This window comes from Monomorium pharaonis, chromosome 7, assembly GCF_013373865.1.
Source record: "Monomorium pharaonis isolate MP-MQ-018 chromosome 7, ASM1337386v2, whole genome shotgun sequence".
NCBI classification, from domain to species: Eukaryota; Metazoa; Arthropoda; class Insecta; order Hymenoptera; family Formicidae; genus Monomorium; species Monomorium pharaonis.
Genome location: NC_050473.1, coordinates 1,409,353 through 1,430,727, shown reverse-complemented (window position 1 = coordinate 1,430,727; position 21,375 = coordinate 1,409,353). Strand labels below are relative to the sequence as shown.

The 21,375-nt window shown below is 33.7% G+C and overlaps 2 protein-coding genes across 6 annotated transcripts in view; one reads left to right on the top strand and one right to left on the bottom strand.

Moving 5' to 3' along the window:
- LOC105839983 (zwei Ig domain protein zig-8) overlaps window positions 1–21,375 on the bottom strand; it is a 330,645-nt gene that overhangs the window by 99,087 nt on the left and 210,183 nt on the right. The gene's annotated exons all lie outside the window — the stretch shown is intronic.
- LOC118646481 (myb-like protein X) lies at window positions 16,702–19,992 on the top strand. Of its 2 annotated transcripts, XM_036289473.1 has the most exons (7): window positions 16,705–17,684; window positions 17,836–18,047; window positions 18,181–18,336; window positions 18,420–18,573; window positions 18,753–18,937; window positions 19,286–19,514; window positions 19,582–19,991. In XM_036289473.1, exons 1-7 carry the CDS (start codon window positions 17,312–17,314, stop codon window positions 19,710–19,712), a joined length of 1,440 nt encoding a protein of 479 aa, XP_036145366.1. In that variant the 5' UTR covers window positions 16,705–17,311; the 3' UTR covers window positions 19,713–19,991. The 2 variants fall into 2 exon arrangements, with proteins under 2 accessions (XP_036145365.1, XP_036145366.1); XM_036289472.1 differs by having other exon boundaries at window positions 16,702–17,684; window positions 19,286–19,992.

Genomic DNA, 21,375 nt, shown 5'->3' with positions numbered 1-21,375 from the left:
CATTACGCTTATCATTCTCAACTAATTTTATGATTCATTTGTAAATATTACGATTATAATATGATTGCATAAAGCTTATGGTATGGAATGCATGATTATTAATTTGAATAACCGTTTGACGTTATTGTATGAATAATTTTATAATTTATTAACCCTAGTAATTTCTGATTGTTGTGTATTCTTATATGTATTCTATTCTATATGTGTGTAATTCCATATGTGTTATTTACTATATTTGTTGTGAACGTCCGTCATTAACCGAATTGTCATAAAGTAATCAGAATATTCATAGATTATTCAGACTTGTCATAGATTAAATTTTATATTCTGCCAAAATTATTTTAAAGTTATTAAATTTTTCTGCCACCTTTATTTGACTCTGTAATCATTTTCAACCGGCGTGCTTGTTTATTAAACACAGAGCATCGAGCCGCGAAAGTTTTGTCACTCAACCAACCTGTTTCTTCTGGCGTATACAGCGCAAGATACGTAAAATAGGTCGATGTAATATAAAGCGTCGTCGTGTCATCGGTCTTTAGTTCGGGAAGCCTGCCGGCAGCAAATATTTACCGTTTACGTACGAGGTATTCGGAAACGTGAGTCGCATTGCATTCCCTCCTTTCGCGATGTTTACGCTCACGTGGGACATGGGAGTTTGTTGCATACAGGCGTAAAACTGCAGAGGTAATGTGAATTTATATACACACATATATATATATATATATGCATGAATCAAATGTGGGGCTAAATTATGGAAGATCGAACCGCAAATTAAAATGTGAATATAGTCAACGATGCTTTGGATGTCTGATATTTGTATAGGTACATTGTTCGTTAAAAAATACGTTATTCTTAAAACAGCTGACGCGAACATAACCAGAGGCTGTTGTACACTCCATGCGCGATGTAACAACAAACTTGCATATATACAATTTTACGATTATGCTGCACTACTGCATATACATATACAATACAAACATGTGATTCACCATCGAAAGCTACCGTGCAGAAATATCCCGGTTTTCTTTAACGTTTAAATGTTCATTGCCAGTCCGCGTTTAATTCCTACATTTTACTACGCTTTTATTGTATGCTAAAGGAGAGCAAGGTTTCCGCGATCTTTGTCAGATCTCCACAAAAGCATAAAACTAACGAGCATGTGCGTACTGCATTATATACATGTATGCATTGTATTGTAAAGCGTTCACTATTTAAATATTTTATTTTTACGTTATACGAGGTTTACACGAGAATACGAGGTTTACCCGGGCCCCTTTTGCGGCCCTCGATTTCAGAGTTGAATTGTATGCCAAACATTACTTTATGATGAGACATTAATCACACAAAAGTTTTAACTTGAGGTGACAGTTGGTTTCGAAAATATAAAAGGTGAAAAGTTACCAATGTGATTAAATTACGTGGAAGTATGATTTTTGATGTGACTTAAAAAATTCAAAACTGTTTTTTCTGACATTTTTGGATCGTTAAAAACGAATCTGAATTCAGCTGATCCAAAATGGCGGACAAACTTAAAAAAATGCAGCAGTTTTTTTAAATTCAGTTTCAAAACCACTTACTTTGGGGTTTTCTGGGTCGCTACAAATAAATTTGAAGTCAAATTTTTGAAAATCAAAATGGCAGACTCAATATAGCAGACCACATTGGACACACAACTATTGTTTGGCATACAATTCAACCTCGAAATCGAGAGCCGCAAAAAGAACAAAAAAAAAAACAGCCCATTTTGCGGTCGCTCTTTCTCCATACAATTATAAAGAGAATATTTGTAAAAGAATATAATTATCCTCACATATTTATAATTTTCATAAATATATATTTAAAAAAGAATACATTTTTTTAATCAATGAAAAAGTAGAACGAACAAGAAAGTTTTAAATCAGAATGTAAATTTAAAAAGTTTAATTTGTAATCTATGACGTAAGAGACAAGTCTGAGATAACTGTTTGATGAACCGAGGTCTAAAAAACCAGTTCTAAAACAGATAAGAAATCGATTAATGCACGGACAGAATTTTCTCTTAAAATTTACCCTCAAAATCTGATAATTGTGGAATAATGTGTGACCTCGGGGAATTTTATTATACTTTTTTAATAAAATTTAGTATACTTTTAATAAATTTTACTAAAAGTATAGTAAACTTTACTATACTTTTAATACATTTTACTAAAAAGTATAGTAAAATTTCTCGAGGTCACACATTATCCCACAATTACGAAATGAGGGTAAATTTTACGAGAAAATTCTCTCCGTGTGTGCGAGGAAAATTGCAGGAGTGTATTCGGGCTGATCTTGTCATTTGTGCGCATATTAGGCACTTTCATACCGCGAGAGCATGGCCGACGAATATATAAACGTCGAATTGGAGTGCCTCGTGAACATAAACCAAATTTCTGATGTCAGCTTCAAGTACATCCCGCCGGCAGTCACCACGTCGTTTCGCAAAGCACTTTGATACCAGGTCGTAATGCGTCTTAATAGTTCGAGAGTCAGGGTGTTGCCTGCGTTGTAATCCAGATTGAGAGCAGACGGAGGATATATGTCGACTAAATATGTACACATTATCATTCTGTTTATGTAACACAAATTGCGTTTTGATTGACACTAATAAAGAAATAATTCGGCATTTTCCTATGCAATATTATTAATTGAATTATTTTACCAATTATTAGATATCTCACAATCAGACAAATTTAAGAAAGCCTACATAAGACATCGGTAAATATTGTGATAAGATTAACAAAGCGATACAATATTACAAACTACAATAAAATGATGTGTATTATTGTATATGTGTGCATATTATTTTTGAATATTTTTGTCGTTCACGCAATAAAAATACTGTTTTGCTGTAAATAAGCTTGCTCGCAAAAATTGATATTTTTAGCTTTGGCCATACGTCTAAGAATAGGGTAGTGCGGGCTTGTTTTATTTTTAAATGTGAGCGGGAGATAGGTGGATCAATAATCTCTGTATTATTATTATACCGCGCTATTCATTGCACAGGATTCCTTCCACGATATAAAAATAAGCATTAAGAGCATCGTCGTGAGCATGAAAATTATTCATTTATTTTCGCAGAATTATATATTACACGCCGTTGCACCTGTATTGATAATCCGCGCGTCTATGTAAATTAACGTATATGTGTATTTTTCTCTTTTTCTTCCTTTATCCCTGTAAATGTGTTCGTTTTCAAACGACACTGACGTTGTATATCGATAAATCTGTACAGATGAATTCATGTACAGATTTATCACTCGACACACATAATGTACACGTGATTAACACGTTCACAAATAGATCAAATTTCCAACAATACAGAGTAATGAAGTAATTGCATTATTCAAAGGACCACTGTGTCCGTTGCGTGAAATTAATTTTAATTTAAATTTACAGACAATGATGACGAAAATTATTGTGGTGCTTCGCATAATTTCTACGCAATGATTCTGAAAATATTTCACATCCGTATATAGATTATAGAAAATAACGATCGATCGAGCTGATGCGACGGGATTTGTAACGTTGATTCGCATTGAGGAATTAAAGAAATCAGAGATATATTCGTAATATCCACCATTGCACGGAATACCAATGATTCTTAAAAATTCATTTATCAAAAACGTAACGTGATTTCGATCGGTTTCGTGTTATTTCCCATCACGATGTCGGCATTCATTTTTATTTTCGTCACAGTCTGCCGCGCGTATGGACCGCTCGATGAAATACCGAATAAAAGGGCCGGCTGCCGCGCCCGCACGATCTTTGACTCCTTACGTATTTTAATCGCGAAACGAAGGGAGAAAGAGCAGGTGCGCGGTGTACAAAGAGAAAGTGGGCGGGGGATGAATATTCTCATAAGGAGATCAGACAGCCACGCACACAGACGCGCGGAAATGCACGTGGGGCGAATAGGAAATTATGCTCTCGAAGGGAAAGTAGAAATCTCTTGGCGAGAGAAGCGTGGTTTCGCATTCGCGCTTGAGGGCGAGATGATGACATTTAAGCATCGGTGCAAATTTTTAGACAGTGCAAGTTTTATAGGCAGGCAGCAGGGCGATCTGATAAAACGATCCGTGCACATTAAATTTGAAACGAAAGATGGCCATAAATGTCGCGCGACGGTCTCTAAGTTGTCTTATATTACCGGGGATCAGGTGAGGTGACGCGGTTTGTCGTTTGATATTTACGGTTATCTATCGAGAGAAAAGAAACGAGGAGGATCGCGAATGTGAAAGCGACGAACGGCTTGTCTTGTTAATCGCATCCTTGCGAGACTTTCGAGAGTCCCTTGAATTCTCGTGAAGTGTCCTCGATTAGACCAACGGAAAAAGAAAGAGGGAAAGTAAGAAGGGTACATCGTATCCCGGGACATCTCATAAGAATTCCGGCTGGGCGCGGCGATAAATCACCGCCACCGAAATTCGCGAGAATATTGGCTTTTGCATTATTGGTTTTTGCCTCGCGAGCATTCGAGGGAACGTCTGCATCCGCACTCTCATTCTCTATCGCTCGTCTTTCTCCGTCCCACGTAGCAACGCGAATTCTCCTACAGAGCAGCTGTTTCTTCCGGCAGGCGACAGATTCGTCGAAAAAGAGCAACGACTCTCTCTCTCTCTCTCTCTCTCTCTCTCTCTCTCTCTCTCTCTCTCTCTCTCTCTCTCTTTCTCTCTCTCCTTTGTTTCTGCTTTCCATTTTCTTTATCCATTTAGCCAGCTATTTATGCGTCCTTATATTTAATCCATTTCTCAGCATCCAACGACGTCTCGACATTTCGAATAGATTGGAGGTTTTAGCATGATAGGAAATTCTACGCCAAAGCACAGCTTTGCCCCGTGACAATTTAGACAAGAACGGTTTTGCATCAAGTAAATATCAAATAAAATATTTCTTGTTGATTCTCTTGATAAGGAATCCGCTTAAAATGACATTAAATTATAATATATCTCCTTAATCTTTTTTAATGATACGTTGCACACCAGGCGCCAATCATTTCAATCTTGTCTCGGGGCAAAAAATATATTTTTCTGCGTTCATTTATCTCATTAAATTTAAAAAAAAAAAAGATTAGAAAGAGTATCTTTTTGGGGGGAATTTTGCGTGACTCCGCAGTAATGTCTAGCCTTCTGTTGCACGTCATGCGACTTGGAGATTCAAATAGCGAAAGAAGATTCGCAGGATTCAAGATGGAAAATAAAGGAGAAATTCGTGGGCAAATGCTTTCCAATTTTCTCACGAGCAGCTGTTCCGCGACGCCAACCAGATGCGTCGGTAGGAGCAAAGAATCGTTTGACAGTTTTCACGTTCACGTCAGATCCGAGATTCCAAGGTGGTACGAAGATCGCAAGGAACGTCGCCGTACGAGCGGCGATGTTCGACAGTCGTCCGAGAACTCGCAAATTTTTAACTGATTGTCTACTTTCAAAATCCGACACCTTCGATCTTTGTGGAAGTAAGAATGTTTTCTAATACGATAAAAGCGATTCGATGGTTTAGATTTATTTGTGCATCGGGAATGTTCTCGATAAAAAAATCGGAGACAAACTTTTGAAAACAGATTTACTTACTTCAAACCAGAAAAGCTTACTAGAAAATCTTTTTTCGAAAGTTCCCCAATCTAAAAAGATCACCAATGTCGATATAGAAAAACGTGTCATTTCGAATCAAGAAAATAATCGAGAATTTGGTGTGTCATCGCCACGGAGTTCTCGAAGCAAAACTTATCGGTCAATTTACACGCTTTTCTCACCTCCTGAAAAATGCCAATCTTCAGAGGTGGCGGCTTTTGGAAATAGACGACCTAGATTCGAAATTGCCCTCGGAATTTCGCTCACAATTTACTGTCTAAAAGAAGCGGTGGCTTTTCGTAGTGAGAGAACACGTACGTCCTTCCGAATTAAAAAAAAAATGCGGAAAAAAAGAATAATAGAGCGTGCTGAGTCTTTTGTTAGAATAAATGAATTAATGAGTGGAAAAAGAATAATAAAACTTATAAAAACTCCAATAAAAGGTATTTCAATTTGGAATTTGAAATTTATACGATATAATTAAAAATATTATATTTTAACTTTTAAGGGGAATATAATTATATCATTTTTTACATTGAACATAAAAACTGACATTTTTTTCATTAGCGCAATTATCCAACAATTAACTTTAAACCAATGACATAAAATTCTCTACTGCGGCGTTCTATCCACTTTTAGAGCGATGTAAAACTGCAGACGTATGCGGTATCTCGGTCGGTTACGGGGTGAAAACAGTTGTCGTAAATTATTCGTTAAGACGGAATCAGTGGCTGCCTTGCCATGGAACGCACTCGGCCTGATTTATAGCCGAAAATCGTGCCGCGGTAATTTACCCCCGACGTTTTCCTGGATTACAACATCTGTGCGTTACGTTGCGACGATCAAACACAAGCACAAATAAATCTGGTCGAGACGTATTAATGAATTTCTCGATTCAAATGTTTGATTATCGTTTCACACACATTAGAATCAAATATAATTGATTAGAATCAATCTTTTTAATTCTCTCAAATATATTTACCGAACCATTTATTTAGATCCATTTGATACACACTGGTATGTCGTAATGAAAGTATTTGTAGTAGTATTTAATTTTAAGGATGCATCGGACTGAAGTTCAAAATGGTACAAAGTTGCTAAAAATTTATGAAATTGTTCTCTTAGTTTCCCTAATGTACTGCAAAAAATTAAAAACGCATCCACTAAACGGTTGCTGAGTTATAACTTTTAATTTTCACTAATTTTACATGGTATCCTTTTCTATCTTATGGAAAAAGACGATCTTGACGGATAAAACAGCTAAAAAAATATAGAAGAAATAGTACCAGTGTTTTGAATTTTTTTGTACATCTAGTATATGAATAGATGAAAATATCTGCCAAGTTTCAATTGTCTTCACTACACCGTTTTAAAGAAATAAAATATAACTTGAGATAATTGTGCATTTTCACTGTCAAAAGTTTAAACTCATAAGTGAAAAAAATCGCAAATACGTGAAAAATACCTTTGTAAGAGTAAAAATAAGACTCCAACTATCGTTCAAGTTTCTTACATCTGGATTTACTATGCGTTAGACGTAGATATTTAAGTATTTCAAATTTCATGCACTTTTGTCTAAGATTGTATGTCCGATACACCCTTAAAATCTATTAATATACATCCTTATATATTTTACTACTATAGAGTTTGAACATGAATGTGAACACACGTGCGTTTAATGACGTGTGAAACGGCAAGTATAAATTCAAATCTATCGCCATATGTTCCGAAACTGCAAAGGGTGTGATCTCACATCTAGCGAGATTCACATTCGTGTAAATCTCTCTGCGAAACGTAATTAAGTGCGCGCATCATTAATATTCTACTTGAGTCTCTAATTGATCCGTTCATAGGAGTCGCGCGTCTCTACCAACGGTGACATTCGGGTCCTCGGGGAAACACCGACACCTCGCTCGCTACCAGATGGATGTGATCAAAAAGCCATCACCTCATCTATTATTTCCTTACAGCTTTCCAATTTTAAAACTTGCAAATTGTACAAAATTAGATTTAACTTTTTGAATTAAAGTAAATCTAAAATAAAGCTACAATTCAATTAAAACTAATGGAAAAGTACATATATAGGTGGGCTCTTCAAAATTAGATCATTCCATAATTTTTTAATCAATCTTAATAATTAATATTTAAGAAAATAGATATATATTTTTCACCGAAATTTCGCAAGTCAAAAACTTTGTATAATAATGCATAACGTTTTAATCTTACATTAATCTTACAAAACTATCGCGACGATTGAACGCGATAAGACTAATGAGAAAAAAGAGGCACGGATTTCGCGGGGATCATTAAGCCGAGAGTCACTGATAATTTCGACGAGACAGTCGCTGACTCGTTAGAAGGATTGGCCTGGAAAAAGTCACCAGCGCTTTTTAGACGAATACAAATCGTGTAACATGAGAATCGATCGCTCGAATCAGCCAGATTCCACCTTTCTGTTCGTACGTGCGAAGTCTCTTTCTAATTAACATGATTGCAATAAATTGAATTTATTGGCTAGTAAATTTTTCTCGTCGGCCAATAAGTTGACCATGTCAGTTTTCAATCCCGTAACAATTACGCTCATATTTGATATCGCGCGGTGTCCTTTATCTCATCGCGTTATTTTTTTTCCGTTATTCTGATTTAAAATCAATTAAAACTTAAACAACGGGACAAATAACGAAACATGGCTGACCGATTAAATTGCTAGATATAAAGTATTTATAATAACTGCAACAACGATCCGTCAGGACGGATCACGAGAATATCGATTGGACAAGGATTGCACATCAAACGCACTGACTGCGTGAAATACTTTGATATCCATTCGTATAAACGCCTCAGTTTCCGATCTTCATTTTATTACAGACGCCCGTCGGGAATGTTCGACGAAAGTACGACGATCGATTCGAAGCGGTTATAAAGACGCCTCCTCGAATGACGACGTTCCGGCTTTAACGATCGTCCGCAAAAAGGGAAAAAAAAAGGTCGGAATTATCGGCGAAAAAACTCGTTACGGACGCGAAAATCCAATTAGTTTTAACGTCCTCGCCTTCCGCAGTCACGGCGTTTCTTCGGCAGTCGCAAGAAGATTTCGAACTTAATGCTGCCCTCTCTCCACCACTTTCCCTCTCTCATTCTCTCCGCGTTCCCTCGCGGAGACGAGGAGAGTCGCGTTTGCATACCGCCACCGTTCTGACCTCGTTTTAAACGCAGCACCCCGGGTGCGCCACCCCCGGCGCGGCGATTCTCTCGCGCAGCCATTAAGAAGTACACGTGGTTACGCCGCTCTTGGCGTTTTTTCTTTTTTTTTTTTTTAAAGCTCTTTAAGCGACGCCTTTGGTCGTGCGCGCACGGCCTGCAACCCCCAAGTACGCTTTGATGCATTTCCTGAGCTTTTAACGAGATCCCTTATTATAAAAGGACGTCAGATCTGCGAGCCACGTCGCCGTAATCGGCGACGCCGCGTGTTCATCCCGTTTCACGTATCTATTGCTAATCCGATATTTGCCCTTCGTAGGTAACGTCGTTATATTACGTAAGCCATTTCATCGATATTATGTACATAGATTAACATGATTTGTGGTAAGATTAAATAAAATTGAAAATAACGAAGTTGGGATTTATTTTGTGAGTACTTAGAATGCAAGTTAGATATTACGCACAATATGTCGTAAGCTGTAAAGAAGTTAACTGAGTATTACAATTTTCCTATATTAATTATGATGGAGATAATAATTACATTTTAGTCTATAATATACGAGTACAGAAGAGAAGGTGGTAATATGGCCATCCATCTATATTTTATTTAATAACTTCGTTAATAATTAATGTTTTGAGTTGAAATTTTACGATTATATTCATCAAAATGTTGCTCATTAGATTTTCAATTCAAAGTTATAAAATATTAATTATATTATATATTATTTATAAAAATGTAACGATACTGCATAATGGCTAAACAGAAATAGGGAGGGTAATATAGCTACCACAAAAATAAATGTAAAAAAAATTGGTTTTGTTTAAAAAAAGTCATGGTATTTTGTTAGAAACATAAATATTTATATAAAATAAGTTGTTACCTTAAAACAGGTGATTTTTATTCACATTTAATAGAAATTAAATAAAAATAACCTCAAATCTAAAGAACCTTATTCATATAAAGGATTTTAAAATATTAACAGCCTTAAATTAAGCCTTTAATCGATTTATCGAGGAATTTTGTCGATATGGAGATCTCGAAAAAGTGACCATATTACTAGCACACTTAGATGGCTATATTGACAACATCTTATATAATCGTTTAATTTTGTATAACTCGAAATATATACAGCCGAATAAAGAGTTAAATAATAAGAAAGTGTACATACATTTGGGTGATAATGCGGTTAAGTTTAAAAAGAATGAGGAAATATGTGTAATTAAATGTTAAAATGTACTTAAAAAAATTCTTAAAAGTAAAAATGCCTTATAACAAATGTTGACTGTTGTGTTTTGTCATATTAGCATCATTATATAACAGTAGGCTACTAAACAAATGATATCATAAATATTTACTAGAATTCGTCAGCTAATAACAAAGATAATATGGGTAGCCATATTATCCGCACTGGCCATATTACCTTCTCCTCTATATATTACACAATTACCTGTACATTAACATTTTTCTTGAAAGCAAAATTTTATCATTATTCATTAAAGATTCATGATATACAAGAGGAAAACGTCAACTTCGAAAAAAAAAAACGAGTTCTAAATACTCAAAAATGGCTCATAGGAGGTCGGAAAGGTGTCTAATTGCTGCTCAGAAAAACGTTGGACGCTTCAGCGTTCACTTTTCTTTCGGTCCCTCATCCTTCGTCCTTTCTTTCGCTCTATCCGTCTTTGTGACATTCGCCCGTTTCTTTCACCCGAAAACCCGCCACTGGACAAAGAGGATCTACTCGCCGAGCTTTCTGACTACAGTGCCACTTTTTCAGAAACCGTCATCTAGAGTTAACTGTTAAAAATTAATTTGTCATTTACCTTGGCTAAGTCCGGGCAATATCGCGACGTTCGTGTTTTGCACTAATTAATTCGTCGCGCGGTGACTTGATAATTTAGCAACTCATTAACCTTTTTACATTGAGTGAAATTTTATATTCACATTTACAATCGTCCCTTTACCGTTAGGTAAATGTAACAATAATTTTTTCAACTAGTTAGAAATAACATTTTATTTGTATCACGTAAGTAATTTAGTAGAATTCAACAGAGAGAGAAAGAGAGGGAGAAAAACATGCATTTTTTGCTCAATGTATAAAATATAACATACAAAGGTCACTTTTCACGATAAAAAGAAAACACGACACAGAAGTTTTAAAATCCGTAGTGTTCAGCAACGCAAGGTAGATTATGGTAGATTATTTCTTATTAAGAAAGCTACTATGAGCCCAATTAGTGGAGTTGATGTCCAATCGGGTAGTTGCCGTTCGTAAAGACAGTTCCATAAAACTTATAAGAAAGCTTCTTACAAACGTGGCCGCAGCGCCACGCCTTCCCAAGAAAATTACGTTAGCGAGAAGCGTCTTTACGATGGTGAACGGAAGAGATAAAAAGCACCAGCCGCACGACGAACGGGAGAATCTAAAAAGGTGTGAGATCAAGCAGTTGCTTAATTGCTGGCCGGGAAAACCTTTCAAGATATCCCGTTTCTCCTTCCCCCCTCCCCCGCTTTTCCCTCCCCCTTCCTACTCCTTCTTCACCGGCGTTACCATTTGTCTCCCGAAATGCGTCCGTCCGTTCTCGCGCGCAGAGTTCGCAACCTCGCTCCGAATCATCTGTCCCGAGAGATTCTCGCGCTTCCTCCTTAGTTCACTCTCAGTCTTCCTCAGTTGGCCGCGACATCACCTACTCGTCCACGCGGACACCTTTACACGTGCCACCCTCTCTTCGTCCCCTACCCTTCCTCTTGTCCCCTTTGCTCTGTGCGAGATACGCTCCTGAAAGGATCTGATTCGACCCGATACGACGGGGACGTCTGCCGGAAGCCAACTGCGGGATTATCCGGCGGATCCCTTTCGGTTAGATGCCGTTCTGCAGATCCCATTTCCAACTGGGTGCGCAGCGTATCTAAGTATAGGACCCGACTACGTTCCGCTCTGACGATCAGAAGCGCTCGGGCAATCTTACTCGGCCGGCAAATATAACGCGTGTCGTGATTTTTCCCAGAAAAGTAGTTATTTTTCGAGCTAGCGGCACGATGATACTCGACTATTCTTTAGTGCCGTTACTCGACCATTTTTTCGCTGTGCTGTGTTTCACGTAGAAAGTATTCTAGTAAATTTAGAAAACTAATAATTTATTAATAAGCTAGAAAAATATCTCAGCTAAACGCGAAACGATGTGATTCAGGTTGAAATAAGTTCATTCGCTGGAGCCAATATATGCAATACATATATGAAGCATACACGCACAATTCTGCAGCGCGCTTATGCCAACGCGTCGTTGATGGTTTTACCGAAAGTAATTTCACATACGTTCTTTAAAGTCAAAGAGAATTAGATCGCGGATAAAACCGTGCGCTTAACGTAACCAGATCTTTTTTTCTTTTACTTGCGTTCAACGAACGAACGACGCGTCCGGAATCGTAATGAAACTTCATTGCTTCCGGCGGACCTCAGTTCTTCGAGCGGTTGAAGATATGCATGACACGCGATAGCAACCTTCTCACCCTTCTCACCCTACGACCTACTTTACACCAATCTAACCCGTTACGCGCTGTTACCGATCGCCTTAGCCACCATCCTTAATCGCCTTCCTTATCTGCGTTTCTGCCAATTTTATTCGATGCTTATCCGCCCCGACTTATTAAATCTTCACCGTGTCCGTCGTCTAATTCTTCGACTCCATCGATTAATATCGGTCAACTTCATTTCGATCAATTTGGTCATGTCCTGTCTCGCCAATTTCCAGGAGGCAATTCGATGAGATTTTGCAGGCGGATCGAGATATTACATCCGTTACTTCTGATCGATAAAAATACCTCACCATTTGCAAAGCTTCGAGAGAACGAGATTTATTTTTGATTCTTCTTTCCCCAGCGAGATCGTTCAACTTTGATATTTTAGAGTTTCTCCGGGGAATCGTGGTGGATTCTTCTCCATTGTTAAGATCGACAATCAAGATTGACCTGATTGACAAACTTTATAATTTTAAGAAAAATGTCCCAGTTGTAAGGTAATATTCATCCCTACACACGATTATATATAAATTTATAGATTAACTTGAAAATATTAGATGTATTATATTCATATGTTACTAATTAATTGAATATAAGGTACCTGTATCCAATATGGCCCTGTACCCAACTTGACTCACCCCTATTTTCAAATAATTAGACAACGAATTTCACATATATCGCTCAGGAACTCGATACCATAGTTAATTGATCAATATCATGCTTTCTACGGCTTGTAATGACACTTTATTCAAATTGTGTTCTTCCGAATCTAAGATTTTAAAGGTAAGTTTTCTGCTTTGTATGATTATCATGTAACAATTATAAATATCCACAATTCATATTATTGTAGCTCTTTACTTATGCTTTTCAACACTATATTCACTTTACATTTTTATTAAAACATCTTGTTTATAATTAAAGAAAGAAAACTCTTTGTATTGTAAAACCATTATAAAGGGACACTACTTTAAAAACACAATATATCTTATTAATACAAAACAGTTAAGATTCTGTTTCTTTATTTAATGTTTAACTTTTGATTAGTATTTATTGTTTTTCTCGTAACACCCCTTCTAGTAAGTAAACACCGTTTCATTTAATAAATAGCTGTATGTGTAATTTTTTCCATAAATATGTTAATAAATGCTTAATTAAACATGTTGATTATTTTTATTTGAAATTTTTTAAAAAATATTTACAAAAAAAAAAGAAAATACCCCGTCTAAAAATGAATTATGCATTATAATACATAATAATATGTAATAAAGCATAATCATATATATTTATATATAGTTGTACACATAATTATGTATGTTTATGCATCGCTATACATGATTACTATGGTTCCATAACGTAGAAATACATGATCATACTTAACTGTTCATGGTATCATATATAATGATGTATGATCTGTTAATGCTAACACGAAGTGCAAAGGTTATTATGCATCATTACGCATAACTATATTCATTTATACATAACTTAACGTGCAATCATGCATGATCGTGCATTATTATGCATGATTAATTGTCAACAAGTAATAATAATATATTATATATATATAATTGTTTGTTGACAATTAAAAGTGCATAATCATGCATGATTGCATGTTAAGTTACGCATAATTATTATTTGTTGAAAATTAACAGTGCATAATAATGCACAATCATACATGAGTGCATATTAAGTTATGTATAATTGAATATAGTTATAATAGCGCATAAAAAAATCACACACACACACACACGTGCGCGTGCGATTACATAAACTTGCATATACTTAAATATAAATAAGGTTAATAATTATTATACGTCATAATAAAAGTGTAAAGTAAACGAAAAATATATATTTTTATGCATGGTTTATTATTATACATATAATATGAGCATATAATATACATCATACAATCATAACATAGCTGTTTTTATTAAATTTGGGCTCTTACAAACATAATTTGATACTTTCACTAATTGATGTAAAGACATAATATCTGAGATTTTAATAACAATAAATTCATTTCTTGATTCTTGTATCGGTAAAATATGTTTTACTATTTTCAAAGTTTCAAAGTGGTAAAACATATCACTGTGTTTAACAGAAAAAAGACGCAGAATAAAATGTAGCTCATTTAAAACATAAAAATAAAATCTTATCGAACCATATAGTCTTGATTTATCTTTGAAATTAACTTCTACATTGTAATTATTTCTTTTGGTTTGGAAATTATACATTTCTGAGGTAAAGATTTCATTAAAAATTTTAGCTTTAGCAAATGTCTGTAGCTCAAAAATATTGATATTATAATTTTTCAATAATCCACACTCAGTTTCACTGAGCATCACACGCATACATTTACCAACTACTTCGTCAGATAAAGTAGCATTTTTTGATTTATTGTCAACTTTATTTTGCAAAACTTTCATTCCTTGAGCAATTGCTAAATTATTTATTACTTCTTGACCTACATTGTTTGTACCATGAACAATACTTGCAAGAAAACCATTAAAATTTTCGAATGCAAAAGCTGAAGTCGCCCATAAAGGACCCCAACGTCTCACGCACAATCCGAGGTGTAAAAGTTGATGTGCATTGTACGTTAATTGCTTATCGCCATATAGAATCTCGATATCTCGTACAAATAATCGCAACAAGATTTCAGTTTCATCAATTTCTGATAGTTTAATATCTTTTTGCAATAACGTAAATACAGAGATGACAAGAAGCATCCAGTGTTGAAAGTATTTTTCTGGTAAAAAATTAGTCATGGCTGGAACTGAGTAATACAATAACCAATTATAAAATTCAGAGGCTTTGTAAAACTTTAAATGATTGGCTAAAGATCTAGGTAATCGTTTAATGTTGTTAGGAGGACATACATCCAATAAAAAGGAATCAATTTCTTTTAAAAAGTTTTTCAAGGACCATTCTCCACTTTTAGTGCAAAATAAAATTGTTAATTGTTTGACAATCCCAAGGAGAACTGAGTGCATGTATTCGGGTAAAGTGCATGTCGCTAAATTTACAAAAGGAAAAGATGCCATAATAGTTAATCCTTTCATACCACGAATACTTTTGTTCTCAACAACAGCTTTTTTGCCTTGACTTTTCATTCTAGCATCTGTTCTTAAACATAAAATATTTTCAAAAGGATATATACGGGTGCGCCTTTTTGAATTATGTAAACTATTCGATTTTTTACTTTTAATTTCACAAATGTTACAACCGTAGCGACCATTAAAATTAACTTGATTAAGAATTTGTGCTCTAGCCGGAGCATCAGCTATTATTATTGGAGCAACAACTTTTGATATAAATGTTTCATTATTTTCTGGGTGAATCCAAGTAACACCGTGTTCAAAACATTTTTGAAGTTTTATGCTAAAGGGATGCAGAAAAGTGTTCATTGTTGGTTTGCAGTTATCGTACCATAGCCCAAAGATCACGATAAATGAGTTCCTTATATATGGTGGTAATTCAGCGATTGTGAACATCAATGGCCAAAAGCTGGCTTTTGAACTTTTCATAAGGGATATTCCATCTGTATTCATAATTAGAGTCAAATCAAACGGTCCTCTTCCTCCTTCCCTTTCCAATAGTTGACTCGAATATATTCCGATCCATCAGTTACATCGCTTATAATATTGGAATTAACAGCCACCGGTGGCTTAATCAATTTACTGAGATGTGCATGCTCAAATAAATACTTTAGTTGATCGATTATATCCAACTCGTAAAAAATACCATTATGTTCAGTTGATGAACATATTTGACACTCGCGGACCGATTTATTTTTATCGCCATAATAAAAATGACACGATTTGCAATAAAAATGTTTGATGACGTCACGTACAGGGGCTTGACTTTCTACGTATTTAAATAGTTTAAATATTGTTCTCGGCATATTATTAGGCGTCGGTAACAAGTCGCAAATTATTTTGAGCGTATTTTTTAAGCATGTTTTTGTCATTTTGTTGTCGAGAAATAATTGCAAGAGTAATAAAACACTTTCATCAGTGCTTTTAGTACTTTTTTCGTATAATAGCATACTTTGATTGTCTTGTTGTTCATCATCGTCGGAGTCAATTTCATTTTCTTTCGCTGCATAATCGTCATCATCATTTATTCTATCATTTCGAGCGTCGTAAAATTTTGACTCATTGCTATCTGATGGATCACTGATTTTACTAGCAGTTGGCTTGTCATCGTTGTATTGATTCGATGCGTTGTATTGATACGAGTTCATATTGCTATTAAATGTTTCTGGGGTAAAATTAAATCAATTATCATTATTTAAATATTTTTATAATCTGTTTTTATCTATATTTATTTATATTTATTATGTATACCTTGAACATTTTTGTTTTCTGTTGCATCTAAATCAACATAAGAAATATTATTTTCTTTTTGTTTCCACCTTGAGAGGGTCCTTACTGGTATCTAGAGAACAAATATATATTAGGAATAATTTATATTTAAAAAACAAAATAAAAACTATTTGGCAATAGTAACTTAATTATGATTACAAGTTTAACATATTTAGTAACATAATGTTTGTAGGCGAGCAAAATATTTGATCAACTATTTGTCCATGCAAGCATTAATAAACATGAAAATCTTTTTCAATTTATATAGATATTTATAAAACTGTAATTTAATTACCTGAAGGTTTTTATCCTTGATGTAAGTTTTATATTTTCCTCTTGTAAAAGAGGGGGAATCTTTTTTTCTTTTATCAGACATGTTATTATTTGTCACTAAAAATATACTTGGCACAGTCGATTGAAAATCAAAAGCGAATCTTTTTAAAAGTTTTATCTGTACATTTGTTCAACACGAACGGCCTGTTCGTCCGATCTGGGTTTACTCGGAGCAGACTCAAGCAAACCTGGCCAATCACCGTCTTGCTTTCTGTCTTAATACTAAATTAGTATTTGCTTTGGTGCTTATAGCGCTTGAAGCATTATTTCAACCTTGTTGTTTATTAAATATTAAACAAAAACAAATGATACTCTTACGAGCGCTGCGAGTGCCAAAGCGAACGCAGCCATACACTCGCATGCATATATATATATACATATATATATATGTATATAATGCATGCGCAGAGGAGAACGTATCATACGTATGGATAGACGTAGCCGGTCTTTGTTTCACGCGTGTTATCTCGGCATCCCTAATTTTGTTGATTCTGTTATTAGTGCCACAGATTTTTACTGTGCACATCATGTTTATTATTAATTGTAAGAACGATGGTTCTTATTGCCTAGTGAATGATAACGCGGTGATTTGTGATTACGAAAGTGTAAAGAAAGGAGATGCAGTCACATTTTTTTACAATCAAAAATCATACCAGGGAGTTGTTATTATGCGATCTGGTAAGCGAATTTTTAGTATTTATGATTATATTATTTCTGTATTTATAGGTTAACAAATATTAGATAAGTCCATATAGAGGTTATATGCAAAAATGACAAATTCACTACGTGCTGTAGTGAAGTATAAAAGTATATTTATTTTATTTCACAGATAACGTATCATCCATAGAAGAAGAATTTCAGAAGTTAAATAAACGTCAAAAACTGAGAAAAACTAATCGAAAACGAGAGGCATCAAATAGTCCAGATGATAATTGTGATAGTGACGTACAGCAAAGTGATGAACCTGCACTGAGCCAAAAAAAGAAAAATTCTTCAAAGGACGATCAAATCAAAAAGTCTGGTACAAAAAGAAATGTAAAGGTATTAATTACATAACATTTATTTATTTATTTTATAACATTCTTTTAATATGTACCTATAATTTTGATTTTTTATACAATTTAATTGATTTTTTAGTATGTTGTAAACTAAATTCAAAATTATTTGTCTATAGGGGAAAAAGATAGATGTAAAAAAAAATAGTATAGCACATCAGAGGCAAGTGCAGACAACTTTTAATCATAAATATAAGGCTCAAAACGATGTACATGCACAGCTATCGTTGTCGTCTGATACGAGCACTGATGAAGAAAATACCGAAACAAGAAAGGTAAAAAATATTGAATATTAATTGTTTTTAAAACGAAATATTATACGTTTATACGTTGACGTAAATTTTGTCGAATTATGTAGACCCAGTACTCAGCTACAAAGAAAGCTGACATTAGGGCTTTAAATACATTGAATGTCACAAAAAAAAGAGAAGGCAGTCCTACCAAAGAAGAACTCAAACGACTACTGCAAATAGCATTGGACAAGTCATCAAAATCGTTAGAGGATGATATTGGTATATAACACTTTTTTTTTGAAACGTGAAAATATTTCTTATGATTATTAGCGTTAATTTTTATTCCATTTTTTTGTTTTTCAAATCATATTTTAATTAACAAATTAATATAATGAATTCAATATTATATTAATTTGTAACTGTATTTGTATATTTATAATTTGTATATTAATGTACAGATACTTCTGGTGACGACACAAATTCGTCGATACAATTACAGCATGACATTGCTACAAAATCTAACAACAACGATAATAGTACTAGCGACAACAATAAGGATGAGGCTGACAAAGAAAATGATATGTTTGTATTGCCGGATGATAGTACCGATCAATTATTTGGAAAAAATTGCCCAGACGATAAGGTTAATTCAATGATTATAATTAATCAATTTCTTATTTTTATTTTATATCTCATCTAAGTTTCTCCGACGAATAAATATAGTTAATTGAAGTAGAATTTTGATTACAGTTTTAAATCGATAAAAAAAACCTTATTTATAACTACATTTAATTAAATTCAAAAACACCAAAAAGTATTATTTAATACTTTAATCTCTTACACGCGGATACTAGGATAAAATAAAATTTAAAAAGAATATAAAAACAACAACTTAGAATAGCACAATTGAAAATGTAAAACAAATTATATTTTTCCAATAAGCTTTAATTAATTATTTTTTCGGTATATTTGGTCTATTAACTATATATAGATGATGCTGTTAATGAGTGAGATTTACTGCCAAAAACGCGTCCTTATGTCAGCGATAGCATCGTCACTTAAACCATCTCATCTAGCTCGTCGACTACTTTCTGGCGTTTTTAAGCCTGAAGCTCTTTTGCGGTGTACGATAACAGGTCAATCTGTTCGATCGCTAGGAAAGACTCGATATGAAGAAAAATTCGACTGCCTTGATCCTATCGCACGAGATGCTATTATTGGTAAGCATTATAATTTGCAACAGCAAAGAATTAATAACAATTTTCAAAAATTGATTTACTCTTTCAGATTATTCTATAAAACATGGAGTTGCAAAACAGTGGCCGACACAAGAAAAAAAAACTATTATTGCTGCAATGTCCCAGCGGTTAGGGGAAATGCGGAGGACAGAGAAACTTAACAAAGCTGAACAAAAATAACAAGCGACTTCTATACTCGCATCTTTAAAGACATTTTTTTTTAATAAAAAATAATATTTATTTCAATTTTTATTCCACACAAAACATTCCATTCAAAGATATATACACTACCGCTTAAAAATATTTGTCTATACTTATTTAACTTTTTTAATTCAATGATGAGAATTTTAAAGAAGAGTGAATTTCAATCTTCTCTCCTAATGATCTGGATGTTAATAATAATCTTGATGGCTCAAAATATTACATTAAACATATACAGGGTGTTCCGAAATTCGCAAATAAAAATACTATACCAAAAATCTCGAATAATTAAGTAAAATAGTTATTTGCATGTATTTTTTCAAACAGTAACTTTTTAGATATTTTAATCTTATATCTCAAAAATTACTGTTTAAAATAATACAAATAATTATTTTACTTAATTTTGTCGAGAACTTTTTTGCTACATCAGTATTTTTATTCGCAAATTTCGGGACACTGTACATGTTTAATGTAAATAAGCCATGAAGATTATTATTAAACATTTTTTAATTAAACATTTTATTATTAAACATTTTATTTTAAACATTTTATTATTAAATAGGAAATTAGAAAAGAAGATTGAAATTCATTTTTCTTTAAAATTTTCATCATTGAATTAAAAAAGACAAAGTGGGCAAATACTTTTGAGCGTATGATAAAAAATTTGACAATTTATTTTATTTTATTCATTTGTCATTATTACACAATTGTGATAAAAAAATTTTGTTTTATTATAAAAAGCTATCTTATGATCTGCTTTGTAACGTAAATGGCAATTACAATATTTTGTTTTTATGCTTAAGAACAAATGATAGCAGTGTTTATTTCATAAGAGATCGTTGTAGCGGTAAGAAATTTAATAATTGTTATGTAATTTATGCTATATATAATTTTTTGTTTATACATTAATTTCTGTTGCATAGGATGCTTTGTGTAAAAATATACGTGTATTAAGTATAAAATATATATGTATTTACTTTGCCTAAAAATGTAATATTTATATTTGATAAGACTAAAACATGTTTATATTATTTTTATTGCAGTATAATATAATAATGTATAATGCATAAACGGTGATGCATAATTATGCATGAATTTTATCAATGGTATAATCATACATCGTAATGCACGATTGTACATCGTAATGCACGATTGTACATCGTAATGCACGATTGTACATCGCAATGCACGATTGTACATCGCAATGCACGGTTGTACATCGCAATGCACAATTGTACATTGTAATGCACGATTGTACATCGTAATGCACGATTGTACATCGTAATGCACGATTATACACGGCCAAAATTCGTGCATGATTATGCATCGTCGTTTATGCATTATTTTGCATTATTATGCATTATTATTTTTAAACGGGACATAGCTGGACCACACTGAGTATATATGTAATTAACACCCAAGTGCTATCCTTATTTTAAATTTTTACTATACTTATATAAATAATTGAAAATATTTCATAAATTTTTTTAGTTTCAGAAATGTTTCCTATTTTAAATCTGACCCTTATTTTAGAATTTCGTATTCATCAAAAAATTAGAAAAATCTGCACAGCTTAGGTGGGCAACATTGAGTACAAGTACTTTAATATTTATTTAATAAATTTTCTATGTTGCGATGTCTT

Excerpts from the sequence above, each read along its gene's own strand:
- LOC118646481 (XM_036289472.1), top strand. The coding sequence starts at position 17,312 with ATGATACTCTTACGAGCGCTGCGAGTGCCAAAGCGAACGCAGCCATAC. Across the intron at positions 17,685-17,835 it reads AGTTGTTATTATGCGATCTG|ATAACGTATCATCCATAGAA; the intron begins GTAAGCGAATTT and ends TTTATTTCACAG. Across the intron at positions 18,938-19,285 it reads AAAATTGCCCAGACGATAAG|ATGATGCTGTTAATGAGTGA; the intron begins GTTAATTCAATG and ends AACTATATATAG.